Source organism: Dermacentor albipictus, unplaced genomic scaffold (genome assembly GCF_038994185.2).
Source record: "Dermacentor albipictus isolate Rhodes 1998 colony unplaced genomic scaffold, USDA_Dalb.pri_finalv2 scaffold_38, whole genome shotgun sequence".
Classification (NCBI taxonomy): Eukaryota; Metazoa; Arthropoda; class Arachnida; order Ixodida; family Ixodidae; genus Dermacentor; species Dermacentor albipictus.
Window position 1 is genome coordinate 611,884 of NW_027225592.1, and position 15,212 is coordinate 627,095.

General features: G+C 45.0%; 1 protein-coding gene across 1 annotated transcript in view; it reads left to right on the plus strand.

The window, feature by feature from the left end:
- Positions 1-1,971: 1,971 nt before the first annotated feature.
- Positions 1,972-15,212, plus strand: part of LOC135916919 (tachykinin-like peptides receptor 86C) — a 386,707-nt gene continuing 373,466 nt past the window's right edge. The window contains exon 1 of the mRNA XM_070529959.1: positions 1,972-2,459. Coding sequence (XP_070386060.1) covers positions 1,972-2,459 — 488 coding nt within the window. The remainder of the gene's footprint in view (positions 2,460-15,212) is intronic.

A 15,212-nucleotide genomic window follows, 5' to 3' on the forward strand; every position in this document is an offset into this window, starting at 1 on the left:
AGGCCACTGACGTCCAGCGGAAGTCTTGTTGGTCGGCGTGCCCGTCTTTGGGGTCCTGGGATTGGCCGACTAAGCGGACTTGATCGAGTGAGCGCACCCCCCCCCCTTCCCCCCCGGAGACCGCGCTTCGCTCGCCACGTGAGTTGAACGGGAAACCAACAGGTGTCGGTGGCGGGCCCGAGCCTCAAGCGCCGGCAACGACCTGTTTTCAGTCGCTTTCCCCCGTTGAAGATCGTGAGTTTGGTGTTTTACGTCGGTGTTCCCTATAGCTGTCACACCGAAGAATGCCTCGCGCGTTAGCGATTTGCTGGAGGAAATTGAACTGCGTACAAGAGGTGTCAAGTCTGTTGGAGTCAGTGTGAAGCAGTATAGAAGTTTCTTCCGTGAGGACAGGCCATTCGGTAGTGTGAGAAGCGCATTTCTCCGGCATCTTTTGAGGATACACCGCTGACACACTTGTCCCCGGATTGATCAACCTCGGTGCTGTACGAAAAGTGTAAAGTACGAACTATTTCATCTAGGGAATAAACAGGAGCGTGATTCTAATGTTCACTTTGAGCGTCTTATGCTCTCATAAAATGCTTAAGACGATTCCTAAGGACATAATATTGAAGAATTGAGTGACGGTCCAACGGCTCATGGCACACTGCATCAATGAAGCCGAGTAAATGCGGGACCTGAAGTTACGTACGTGCAACGATCGATGTCTGGCTGCTTGTTATTTTGCATAAATCAGCTGAATTACTTCGCATTCAGCCACGGATCGCTTTTGTGCTCGGTAGCAGCGTGCTCGGTAGTAGCGTGCTCGGTAGCAGCAGCTTCTTTTATTTCTTTGTTCTGAGTGAGCACTTCAGTTTAGCGCACGTGAAAGTTAAGGGGTTTGGTGCATGCGGGAGTTTTTTTCCCCACAGCAAACCTTAGCCTGTCTCCACTGCGAAAGAAAAGATAATTTTGTTAAGTTCTGACGCTATATTTGTTAAATTAAATGCTCTGTTGAACATTTTTTTTACAGAGACAGCACATTCTATGGTATAAGCTGCTATTTGTCATTGTGCGTTCGCAAAAACTAATTGAAAATCTTTCACAACTGTTAATCTTTCCTGTGCATATTTTTAACGTCTAAGTTTTTTGTTGATTTGTGCTTTTCATGGTTTACGTGAAAGCATCTAGGTTTCGCGCGGGTGGTCAAAATTTTCGAGAAGTCATTTCGCACTAGTTTCTATATTGTATGCGAATATTCAACGAAAAAGAAAACTATTTGAATATATTAGAGCAGACACTCCACTGAAGTCCTCTGCATTTGAATTTTAGCTGACCGCATAAGATTATGGCACAAGAAAATTAAAGATGAAAAAAAAGGCATGAGCGCAGATCGCAAGTAGTACACCCTTTCACTAAGTCAGCGATTTAACTCCGCGATCAAGATATACAAAGATGCAACTCTTGGAGCTTCTGTTGACTTTTCGCGCTGTAAAAAGCTAAGCCCCACCGTCGCAGACGCCTGCATAAGCAAACTCATCCTAAGGTCCCGCAAGGTTAAAAGTGAAAATTTCTGAATTGGTTTGGTAATGAAGAAGGCTGGCGCACTTTTGCAGCCTTAGGCACGTGATCAGCTGCGCCAATTGATCATGGTGATGTGAAGAAGTGCTTAAAAGTAAGCATTCGCTGGCGCCCATAAAACGCGGAAACTTCAAAAGAAAAAAGAAAAGGCTAAGTGGGACAGCGTCTATGGGAATTGCGACGCTCGCAGCGTTCATTACCATAAATAGCCGGCAAAAAGTGTACTCGAGTTTAAGAGAAAAAAAACAGAAAGTGGTAGGAAATGATAAGCGAAATAAGGCGGAGAGGTTCGCGAAGTCGCAGCTAATAACACGCTGCTTGAGAAAAGAGTATACCTCGTATTTTATATTTCGGCACCGTACTGTCGAAATGGACGCTCCGTGAGGACGTTTAACGATGCGAGTTCTCGCGATGCCCCTGCTAGACGCAGAAAGTGTCGACCTTCTCTCGAGACTCATGAACAGCTCGTGGGCCAACGTGGACAAGTCGAACTTGACGGACGCACTGCTGGACTCGCTGAACCAGTCCTCGGCGGCGTCGGCCACGCGCGCGACTGTCGTCGACGTGCGCAGCGAGCGCCAGTGGGTGTTGCCCTGGTGGACACAGCTGGTGTACGCCTGCCTGTTCGGGTTCATGGTCGCCACGGCAGTGCTGGGAAACGCCGCGGTGATCTGGATCGTGCTTGCACACCGGACCATGCGCACCGTCACCAACTATTTCCTCCTCAACCTCTCCGCAGCCGACACCATGACGGCCACGTTCAACGCCGTCTTCAACCTGGTCTACATGCTCGAGAGCCACTGGGCCTTCGGCGAAGGCTACTGCGTATTCAGCAACTTCGTGGCCAACTTGACCGTATCGTCTTCGGCCTTCACCATGGCAGCTATGAGCATCGACAGGTGAGCATACTGATAATTAAAGGTGTTCTTGTGTTAGCAATTACCGCACTCGTTATCGTGCACAATATTGCGTGCTGCTCGATGGACGAGAAAAAGGCGGGCCATGCTACTCTTTTTCTCGTCCGCAGTTTTTATTACGGAACGTTCTGTTCTCAGTACTTTCGCCGGGAAAATGTTCCACCAACTTGCCTCGATTTATCTCATGTTGGTACTCGTCGGTAACATTTGGCGGAAGCCTCTTTCAGAATAAACGAAGATTTACTGACCAGGAAAGAATATAACTGATCATATGCGCCTGATTTTTTACGCATAGCCACACGTACAACATTTAATAACTTCTGGAAAAGTTGCACGTCGTTCCCCTCAACGAATACTTACTCCACTCTTCAGCTGTAGAAACCCAAGCAATGAACGTGGCATATATTCTGGTGTATATACCTACATTAGCTTTTTAAAACTATTTCTTCAGCAGAGTTTTCTAAGGAATTGTTTCCAATCAGGGACCGAACTACAGTCATTAAGCGGAGTAAAATTTCTTTCATTTTGCGCCATGCATATGAATCAGCCCACAGTTACCACCACCCTCTTTTGTATGTATTGTTTTACTGAATAGTTGCACCTTCGAATATCAATCATTGCAGAAAGTCAACTCTTGTTCCTTTCATGCACTGAGAGCATCTGGTGCTCCTTATCCTTCTTCGCAACCCCGTTATCAATCAGTCAATCAATCAATAGGTCAATCAATCAATCAGTCAATCGTAAACTTATTTCATCTATTTCACAAACACACAGAGAAGCGGACAATAAAAGCCACCACTCCACTAACTCCACCAACTCCACCAACCACCCACTCCATTTCAATGTTCAGTATTTATAATGCGCGCAGTACTATACCTCAATGTTGTAACAGCATTGCTCGCTCGATTTTTTTCCCGACAAATGGAAATAAGAAGGAAGAATGCAAAATAAAAAGTACTGTTATTGCGATAGCCAATATATGGACACTCCAGGCGCATTTTTGCCGTCAGAGTCGCCGTTGCCGTGATGTTCCGTACACAGCCCAAGGGCGGCAACACCGTCGCCGCGCGTCGTATGTTGCATGTACGAGAGAAAGCACGCGATGGAAGCCGACGACCGTGGCTCAATCTCCCTCGTGAAGGAGTAAAGTGGAAAGCGAACGCGCCATGTTTCGTCGCCTGAAAATCCGTGGTGGAAGGGGAGGGATAGGGGGGGGGGGGGGGGGCTGGTTCTACGGTATCAATTGATTGTTTTGTGAACGGGAGAGCGCGCCTCGAATTGACGAGCGCGGCTTAATCTCGTGCGCGATAGGAAGGATAGCGGTGAGGCAGTGCGGGAGGGAAGGGGGGGGGGGGGGGGGGTTGGCTTCGATTCCGCTAACACAAGCTCACAAGTGCGTACTTTGCACTGTCGCGCGCACCATATCTTGAAAGGGATCTGCAGATGGCTGATACCTTTGTGCATGCTGTAGTGCACGCTGCATTGAAGCGATACACGAGCGTGCATTGAAGCCATATCGCTTCAATGAGCGGTCTTGCACTGAAGGGATATACAACACGAAGTTCACTTCGCTCACTGCTGCTGCCGCGCTTGCTCACACCAGCATTTCGACAGCGAGTGTCTGCGCTCATCGAATGTGTTGTGTTTATGGTTGCTTGTGGCACTCTGACATCATGAATGCTGGTTAGTTCAGTCAGTAGGTTATAGTATGTTCTAGGACCTATACAGCTATTATCCTTACTTCGTACAGCGGTCTTTTAATTTACTATCGCAATCGATGCTTCGCCTTTCGGGCGAAATTGAGACTTTCTTGGAAATGAGCTAGAAAGTGTTTCAGCTTAGTTTAAATAAAAGGAAGAAAAGAAATGAACGGAAATGAAAACAACTGGTGCTCTCTTGGAACTTGAGCTTTGGAAGTTTTCATTCTATGTTCAACACTTCGGTATATGAATACAGGACTTGCAAAGTTTTCAACTATCAGCAATTTTATTACAAAGGCGATACTGTCTATGCAAATGACACATACTGGGACGCTTTATCCACATTGGTGGACAGAAGTTCCGCGAATTATAAGTATCAGCATGTACTGATGAACAATTTTTATTTTTGTTTTATATTTTGCCATTAACGTTTTGTCCCTGTAAAGCGCCGGGCGCGTCGCTGTGGCGTCGGAGCGTTGCTAACGCGGGCTCTATAAAAAACTCGTTCAATGCGAATAACAGATCATTCTGCTTGGTACCACGTGCTTCACGAGCTCCCCTTTCTCTTTTGCGTTCGACACGTACGCCTTCTCGGAAGCCCTCGACTGGGCGGCGCACGAACCGTACGCAAGCTCGGACACATGTTTCAGCTGTGATAGAGTAACTGATGACGAGGATGGGATAGCCGCAGCACCATCTCGGCACGACTGCTCGTGAAGCACGGCGTACACCACTGGCAACGCGGACCAGCTCAGAAGCAAGAACAAGGCGAAGGACGTAGTGGTCGCCGGAAGAGATAAGTGAACTGCTTCTTCATAATGGCTACGTCTCATGCCTCAAGACGTTTGGGAAGCATGTCGGAATTCGAAGGCGGACAGCATAAAGCCATACTACGAAAGGTTCGAAGATTTTGTCGACATCTATGAAGTACCGGCAGTGAAAAAGTTGAAGCTGTTCCTTAATGTGATGGGCGGTCAAACGTGCGAGGAGCTTAAGAAAATTCTGGTTCCCGACGAACACATCGACAAAACTTTCGACGTAGTGCGGGAGCTCTTAGAAGACCACTTTAGCCCAGAATACTCAGTTATCGCTGAACGCTGCAACTTTAATAGGTGAGGTTATCAAGAAGGCGAAAGCGTGAAAGAGTTCGTGACAGAGCTCAAGCATTTGGCAAAGAATTGCGAGTTTAAAGCATTTTTAAATTATCCCTTCAGAGACGGTTTCGTAGCAGGTTTACGTGACTAAGGGAAGCAAAGGGTTCTTTTTGCGGCGGTATGCTTAACTTTTAAATGCGCGTGTAAAATTGCATTCGAGAAAGAGCCAGTGGAGCGGCAAACTAAACAGATGTGCATTGAAGAGGCTAGGCGCACTGAAGTTAGAGCGGTGCGTGGAAGCGTGGAAGGAAAATACCGTGCGTCTGGTGCTGACAAAGACTGTTCAGCAAAGAAAAAGGGCGTTTGTTATCATTGCAATAGGACTGGACATTTGCAAGTGATGTGTCAAGCGAAGAGCTCGGTATACGCTCACAGGATTGCTAGCCAGCTACTCTGGAGAGATGCAACATTTTTTATGTGCAAAGGTGAGCTTTCAATTGAACAAGACTTTTTGACGTGGGGTAATCGAGTGATTGTGCCCAATAGTTTACAACGGGATGTTCTGGCATTACTGCACGATGGACACCCCTGTATAACGCGGATGAATATGCTAACTCGATCTTATGCTTGGTGGCTTTCCTTTGACAAAGGAGTCGAAAACACAGTACGTAAGTGTCACATTTGTCAAAATGTCCTTCCAGCCAAAACTACCGGTCCATTACAACCCTGGCTTTATCCTAAAGGAGTTTGGCGACGCGTTCATGTTGACTACGCTACGAAAGATGGCTCCAATTGGCTACTGCTGGTGTACTCAAAGTAGATCGAGGTGTTTTGCATGCCTGCAACAACTAGTGCAAGAACGATGCAGTGCTTGAACACTCTCTTCGCAGCCTATGGCTACCCCGATGAATTTGTGACAGATAACGGCCCGCAGTTTACCTCGAACGACTTTCAGGAGTTCCTGCTACAGTGGGGAATTGGGCATACGAAAACCCCTCAATACCACGCCTCATCCAACAGAGCTGCAGAGAAGCTCGTGAGAACAGCGAAGACAACGCTTAGTCAAGCAAGTACTCACTGACAACGCCGCGGGGTAAACCGTACTATGCAAGAGCGTCTCTGTCATTTCTCGCTACCCTACCGAAACACACCGAACTCGGTAAGAGCAAGGACTCCAGCTGAAGTCTTCTCGAAGAGTTCGCCTCGCCTGAAATTGTCTCTACTTATGCCAAGCATTGCGGATAACATGTTGAATCAACAGAGAAAAGCTACTGAGCAACGCAATCAGCAAAGACGGTCAGGCGAGTACTTCTCAGTTAGCGACAAAGTGGATGTCAAGACTCTTAAAGGTGACGTGGAGTCTTGGCAGGATGGAATCATCCAATACGTTATGAGCCCAGCCCCATATCTTGTACGAATAGGAGTGCATGTATGATTCACCTGTGTTGACCACTTGCGACAACGATGGACTGTTGCGTCTAGCTCGCATCGTGCTCAACCGCAAGGCACAGAAACCCCTGAGCACCTAACAAACTCAGACGACAAGACCTCGGTCATCGAACTGTCATCTGAAGGAACTAAGGCAATTTCAAGCAGTGGCCTTCATTCAGTGGGCGCGGACTCCGAAGCACGGAACCATCAGGGTGAATCACCGCTCACGGTTCGACACCGCGGAGGGGACCCGGTCTCATCGTCAGCAGTGCACAGTCCTGAGGAGGTCGACGCAGAAGAAGGTGAACCTGACCCAAGAATAAGCAAAGGAACAGTTTCCGCCTCAGCTAATGACCTAGGCAAAGCGCCACCGCTACGGAGAAGCAACCGTACTCGAAGACCTCCAGACAGATATCGGCCAGCAGACGTCAAGAAAAGGTCTTACTAACAAACCTTTGCGAAGGAGGAAAGAGTGTTCTGTCTCAATAAAGGGCCGGGGCACGTAGTTGTGGCGTCACAGCGTTGATAATGCGAGCTCTGTAAGAAGCGCGTTTAATGCGAATAAAGGATCATTCTTCTTGTCACCACGCATCTGTTTCGGACTCCCCTGTCTCCATTGCGTTCGACACGAACGCCTTCTCGGACGCCTCTATCTGGCTGGCGAGCGAGCCATAGGCATGCTCGGACGCATGTCTCGGCCGCGATGAAATGAAATAGATGTTCATATTAGAAACTTTGAGGCAAGCTCATTTAAAGTCATCTGTTTAAAGTGAAACAATTATTTTTGTATTCAGTTGGCGAATAATTATAAGAGCTCGCTGCAAGCGCACTTATTTTTAAAAAGTCATTCAGCTTCCCTTTAAATACGGCTGATCAGACGATGCGCGAAGTTACACTAGCAATTTTACGTAATTGTACCGACTGCGTTCAAATGGCCAACTGATTACTAAGTAGGTGCTGGCCAGATTAGGCGACCTTTACAAGGTCCGAATGCGTTAAGTCCGAATATGTTATGTTAGCTTCTTAACCACCATGTCCTTTTTCGATCCGGTTTATCTCTCCCTCTCTCCACAGCCAAGTGTACGCGAAGGCAATGCCATTTCCTGTGGTACTTCTAAATCGTTTTTGTTTTGAAATATCCATCATCATATTTGACGCTCATTAGATGACAATGTTGTATTCCGAGGAAGGAGCCGACCCAGGAATACCACCCCCACTTACCCCCCCCCACCCCCACCACTTTCCCTTCTGTGAGCCATATAATATCGTATGGCATGCCAGTCTAGAAGACGTGTGGAGCTAATTAGGAAAATTTCACGAAGATTTCTCAGTTGCGCATAACCGGTGGTTTTATAAGTTAACAGAATGTCCGAAAAATTTGTTGTGGCAAGTAGCCGAATTCTACTCATTCAGCTGGACAATAGCGTAAAAGGAGGAAGTTGCCTGTACAAGAAACAAAAATCTATATTTAACTGAATACCAAATATATTCCAATGAACGTCTAAATTTGTCACATTACGACACGTACTGCACTTTACGTATTGTAGCAGGTCAGTTTTCCAAGCATGTCTACTTGAAAAGAATGCTGATCATGGCACCAGTTTCGACATATTCATTCCCAAAATGTGCGACCAAATATATTGGCTGTCCAGTTATTTTTTTAGGTTTAATCCGTAAATATGAGTTCTCCTAAAAAAGTAAGTGAAACAACAGTGCATCTTTACTGCAACATACACGGCGTCGAACTTAAGACGGGTGTATTAATAGTTTTCAAATTCGTTCAATGTGGATCACCCTTAAGAACTGATCGGCTAAAATTGCTAAACTTGCAACATGTGACCTAAAAGCATTAGTTAGAAGTTAACTAACGAACTTTATTATTGTAGATATATGAATTTTCTTTGCTTCCGGTCGTAATGTATGTCTCTTCAAGAAATCCAGCTCTTATAGGTTACACGTAATTTTAAAAAAATCTATTAACGTCCAAATATATATCAACCCTTCCCCTACCTGAAAATGGGGGTAAGTGAAGCTTGTTCTGCATGCACCTGACCTTCGTAAAGTGCACGGAACTGGGGTTTTTTTGCGTGACCACAACGCCATCGAAACATGGGCGCTATAATTTAAAGCTATTCAAAACGTCTATATTGCAATTCTGCAATTAGTCCTCCAAGAGTGGTCAAAAAATTGTCGGGCTGCACCCAACTTTGCCTGTCTCTCACGCGACCTCAGGAAAACCGCAAAAACGTCCAATCTATTACGGCGTGTACGCACTGATTATGCGAGATTAGACGGAACAAAAGAAAACTAATTAGTTCTGATTCCAAGCTTTTTCGCCATAATGATCTGCCATTAATCAAATGGTTTCGGGCTGCGCCTACTTCGGCAGTCGGCCCCGCAACGTCACAGAACCGCGAAAGCTCACCACGTCAAATTGACGTGTACGCGTTGAAGACGCATTAATATACCGAACAAAACATTTTTTTTTTCGATAGAGCCGGAAACTGCCCGTTCCAAAATGAATAGAAGATGGCTGCCCGCCTATTGCTCTTGTACTCGCTACTCCGAGCGGCCGGGGAGCATGAATTTATGTGCATGTAATAAACATTTTTCCGTGGCAGTATAACATTATCGAGCTCTTTCCGCACGTGTACAACATCGCTGTGCCAACTTTTCTTTGCTGAGGATCCGATCTGGTGGCATTTTTAACTTTCGATTTCACGCCGCCGCGATTTTCTATCAGCCACCGCAAGCTAAGTAAGGGCAAGCGGGCAAATAGCCGACGTCGGCCCCACCCTCGTCATCCGGTTATCTACTTTCACTGTGCTGGTTCGGCCCTATCGAACGTCTCCCCTTGAGCGTGGTCTCCCCCTTTTTTCTGCCAATTGTGTAATAAAATCGGTTCAAAGCAGGCAATGATATTCGCTTTGAATGAAAAAAGTGATCTCCCATAAACGAGGAGCGCGTTTCATTGAGCTTTCAACCCGCACACAAAGGTGCAGGTTAACACCCGATGCTTGCGTCGGTGCATGGTTGCGTAAATTTGACATCAGGAGATTGAAAGAACAGATTGAAATAGTCTGACGTTAAAGGGCTCCTTATTAACTAATACACGCTTCGCTTTAAAATGGCGTCGTATATTCAGTTTATTTGTTTACGCGATTTTCATCCGCGACAGCTAATAAACCGTCCTGGAGGAGCGTTTGCGTTGCTAGCAGAGAGAGAGAAGAGGATACATAAAGAAGTATGCTCAAGTAAAACTCTCGCTTGCGCTAGTTGGTCCATGCTTGAATTAGTAAAGGCAAGGCACAGAAGACCAGGACTCAAGAAGAAGAACACAAATGACAGGACTGGCGCCACTCACAACTAAGTTTATTTCCGCAAAAAGCCTGCCTTATGTAGGTTATTCACGCCGAGTCACACACGAAACTTTAGAAGTAAAAAACAGCAATCTATCGACCACTCAGGAATCATATCTGGCACATAATATCGTGTGAGCAAACAAGAACCACACATGCATCAGCACGGGAGGCAATTGAACTAGTATATACTTTTCCAAGCCAACGGGGACCAAAAACGAGACATAAAAAGTACCGTCTACGCTTCACTATCAAACTATCCACAACATAACACACTTCAAACGCCTAAGGCCCAGTCAGTAATAAAACCCGCACGACTATGGGAATAATGACCAACGAATAACACGGAAAAAACATAAAAACGGCATCTAAGTACAGCGTCTGCATCAAAACTGAAATCTCTAATAGTCGATCACCTTGAGTGTTTTGATGGGTCCGGCGGCAGCATGGAATGCACTCGCTTCAAAATCTTATGTTCTGCTTTGCAGATTGCTGCATGCACCGGAATCTTCTACGTTCAGGACGGCCCGTCCTGTTCCAGCCATCTCGATAGCCTACCTTCTTTGCCGGTCAGCAGATGCTTTGTAAATGCCTCGTGCGGTGAAGTTGCTTGCAGGGATACTGCGAAGAAGCCTGATTTCCACCATATCTGCTGGACTGTCAATGCGTGGTTGAACTGCGCGTGGCGCGGTACCAGGACAACTACGAACACACTGGAGCCTATTAAGCGTCGCATCGTGTGCTACTCTTCAGTGGGTCCGGCGGCAGCATGGAATGCACTCGCTTCAAAATCTTATGTTCTGCTTTGCAGATTGCTGCATGCACCGGAATCTTCTACGTTCAGGACGGCCCGTCCTGTTCCAGCCATCTCGATAGCCTACCTTCTTTGCCGGTCAGGGGATGCTTTGTCAATGCCTCGTGCGGTGAAGTTGCTTGCAGGGATACTGCGAAGAAGCCTGATTTCCACCATATCTGCTGGACTGTCAATGCGTGGTCGAACTGCGCGTGGCGCGGTACCAGGACAACTACGAACACACTGGAGCCTATAAAAGCGTCGCATCGTGTGCTACTCTTCAGTGGGTCCGGCGGCAGCATGGAATGCACTCGCTTCTAAATCTTATGTTCTGCGTTGCAGGTAAGCTTGAAGTACAATTTCAAGAGCTATAGAAGTGACAATCGTTTTCTATTGCTGCTGCCGGACCCCCCTGCAGTCCTCATAAATGTGTTTCTTTCGCTCATAAACTCCTTAAAAATGCTGTTACTATTGTGCGGTGATGTGGAAACTAACCCTGGCCCTGATATTGAAAAAATGTTGCTCGAATTACTCTCGGGACAAACAAAAATTAGCCAAGAGCTAGCGGCTCTTTCCTCTAGGGTTGTCTCCTTTGAAGAGCGGTTAACTGGTATAGAGCAGTCTATTGCACCAATTGCTGAAGTTGCATCGCGGGTATCTGAGCTTGAAAAGGCGGTAGCTGACCTTCGAGTGATCGTTAATAAATTAAATCGCAAAAACGACGATTGAGAAAACAGGTCCCGCAGAAATAACTTGCTTATATTCAGTCTTGCTGAAAGCTTCCGCGAATCTTCAGAGCAGTTGCTGGAAGCGGTAACTGAACTGATTACATCGAAACTAGAAATTAAGTGCAGCGATATCGAACGCTGTCATAGGGTGGGAATGCGAAAGAGCAATAATCCAATACCTGTAATTATTAAGTTGCTAGATTTTAGAACTAAGGTTGCTATATTAAGAAACGCGAGAAAGTTGAAGGGCACAAACATATTTACAAATGAAGACTTCTCTGTTCGCGTGAGGCAGGTGCGCAGGGAGCTCTGGCAGAATTCCGCTGAGATAAGGAAAAATGCGCAAAAAGCCCGGTTGCACTATGATCATCTGTTGGTGGACAACGTTCGGTACTCTTGGGATGATAGCAAAAAAGCTATCGTTAGAGAAAGCCGTCGCTTGACCGCTATAGACAACGATTGACAGTTTCGAGAGCAATGCTTCACGCTTTTGAATTTAAATGCACGTAGCCTCATTAACAAAATTGAAAACTTTAACTGGCTAATAGAATGTCATACTCCATCAATTATATGTGTGACTGAGACTTGGCTAAACGAATCCATTCTTGACCATGAGTTCTTGCCTCCTAGTTACACGGTTCTGAGAAAAGACAGGCCTTCTGGCCGTGGTGGCGGAGTAGCACTTTTTATTAAGAGTGGTATTGAATTCTCTTTACTACCTCAACTTCCAGATGTTGAATCAATATGGTGTAAATTAATACTTGAAGGTCTCGCTATTGTTATCGGTGCTATCTACCGTCCGCCAAATTCCGCCCCTGACATTTTTTCGGTTATCAGTGATTATATTGTCCGACATAAGCTTAACTGTTCTAAACTGGTACTAACCGGTGACTTTAACGTACCCGCTATAGATTGGCATTCGTTATCATCAACTGGCCGTGATAGGATAATTTGTGATTCGTTAATTGACATGTCAGTAGCTTTCGATCTATCGCAGCTGGTTGTCGATACAACGCGCGAAGATGCTGTCTTAGATCTTGTTTTTGTCAATGATGACCTGGTAAAGAATGGATATCGGTGCCGTGTTGTTGACGGAATTTCCGACCATAAGGCTGTTATTGTTCGTCTAAATGTTGCTTGTGTACCAGTACAACCAACATTTGAAACTGTCCTGAATTTTGAGCGTGCTGACGACACTTCTATTATTGCTAAACTTGCATCATGTTTTGATGATTTTGTGTCTTGTAGTGAACACTACAGTGTTGATATGTTGACTAACCAATTTTATAGTATAGCTAATGAGTGTATAGCGCAATTTGTTCCTCAAAAGAGTATAAAACGGCATGCTACACACCCGTGGTATACCAGACCAATGATACAACTCAAACGTCGAATTAAGCGACTGCGAAAACGACGTAATGCACAAAATAATGACGGGGAGTCCCTAAATAAATTACTTAAATCTGAACTAAAATCCAAAATGAGTGAGGCTAGAAAGTTCTATTTCAATACCACATTATCCTCTTTTATGAAAAATAATCCACTTAAGTTTTGGAAAACCATCAACCCTGCTACCTCCTGCCCGTCATCCTTCGTAATAAATGATGTGTCCTGTTCAGACCCTTCGACAATCTCAGAGGCGTTTAATGGCTATTTCAAATCTGTGTTTGGAGATGACAATGGTACCACCCCCGACATTGGTATTATCCTGGAAATGCCTCCGTTTCCAGTAGTTGAAATGAGCTATACCGGTATTTATAACCTTCTCTTGAACATCGACATTACTAAGGGTGCCGGACCGGATGGTATACCAAACATGTTTTTGAAGCGCTATGCAGAATGGAATGCTCATTACCTAACCATAATTTTTTGTAAGTCATTAGAGACATGTACTGTACCGGCGATTTGGAAAATCGCCAACGTAATTCCTGTGTTCAAATCGGGTAATAAGCAACTAATTTCCAACTACAGACCTATCTCGTTAACAAGCACTTGTTGCAAACTCTTAGAGCACATAATTCACAAACATGTCCTTCAGTATTTAACTACTAAAAATATATTGTCGCAGAATCAACACGGTTTCCGCTCTGGTTTTTCTACAACTACTCAACTCATTGAATTCACTCATGACATCGCTTCGGCTCTAAATAATCGAGGTCAGGTTGATTCCATATTCATAGATTATAGCAAAGCGTTTGATATGGTGTGCCACAGACAACTTCTTCTTAGGCTCAGTAAAATTATTAACGATGATAAAATACTTGGCTGGATAGCTGATTGGCTACATTTAAGATCTCAGTATGTTACTTTTAATCACGCGCAGTCATCGTCGGCCACAGTCACTTCCGGGGTACCACAGGGCTCAGTCCTTGGGCCCCTGCTGTTCATTATTTATAATAACGATGTCACACAGGTCATTAGGGACACACCAGTGAAACTGCGATTGTACGCCGACGACTGCGTGCTCTATACCACAGTAACTAACAGACAAGATCAAGAGGTTCTCAACAATGTATTTTCGTCCTTTTGTGGTTGGAGCAATGCGTGGCAAATGAGTATTAATTACCAAAAAACTGTACAAATGACTTTCACCAATAAAAAGCAGCCGTTCAATTTCAGTTATAGCTGCAATGGGCACTACCTAAATTCTGTGAATACCTTCAAATATCTTGGAGTTACCTTCACTCAAAACTTAAAATGGCATCTTCATATTGAAACAATTTGCGCTAGGGCACTTAGGAAACTGGGATATTTAAAGCGAACCCTCAAATGTTCAACTAAGGACTGCAAATTAACAGCTTATAAATGCCTCGTCAGACCATTACTAGAGTACGCCTCAGTGGTTTGGGCACCATACACTGCACTTGACATTAGTAAGCTTGAAGCTATACAAAAGAAAGCAATACAGTTCATTTTTAGCCGATATGACCGCAACTTTTCTCCCTCATCTCACGCATGCGCATTATCAATAGAACTCTTGGCTCATCGACGCACACTTGAACGTATCACTTTGCTACACAAGATTGTACACGGTCAAAGTTGCATTGATGCCCAGATTTCCTTCAGTCATCCCACTGGGCGTGCCACGCGCCGTTCACACCCACTTAATACTGTTCCTTTCCATTCTTTTGTAGATTGTTTTAAGTATTCGTTTTTTCCAAGCAATGTTGAAATTTGGAACAGCCTAGCTGGTTCCTTGTGGGAAAACCCTAATGAAGAGTTTGTGAAAGAATTGTTCAACCATATTTTGTAATTACGTTTCAAGTTCATTGTATGTTGTGTTGATGTAATCTCATGGTGTATCCACTCCTGCTATGTCTCATGTATTGAGACAGCAGTATCTGTAAATAAAATAATAAATAAATAAATAAAACATTTATAAGACATGTGACCGCGCGAAAAATGAACCACGTGACAAACCATGAAATGGACAGAAGAGTTGAACGATAAAGGTATAAAGAACAGCATATGCGTCCAAAAAAGCACCAAAAGCTTAAGAGCCACTAGAAAATCTTCAACAAAATAAAAACCAGTTAAATAAAAGGAAGGCAGACGGATAAAGCTAATGAAATCACTCTAACATGAGGCCTAAATGAAACCTTCTAAACAAAGTAGTCTCCTTGTCACTAA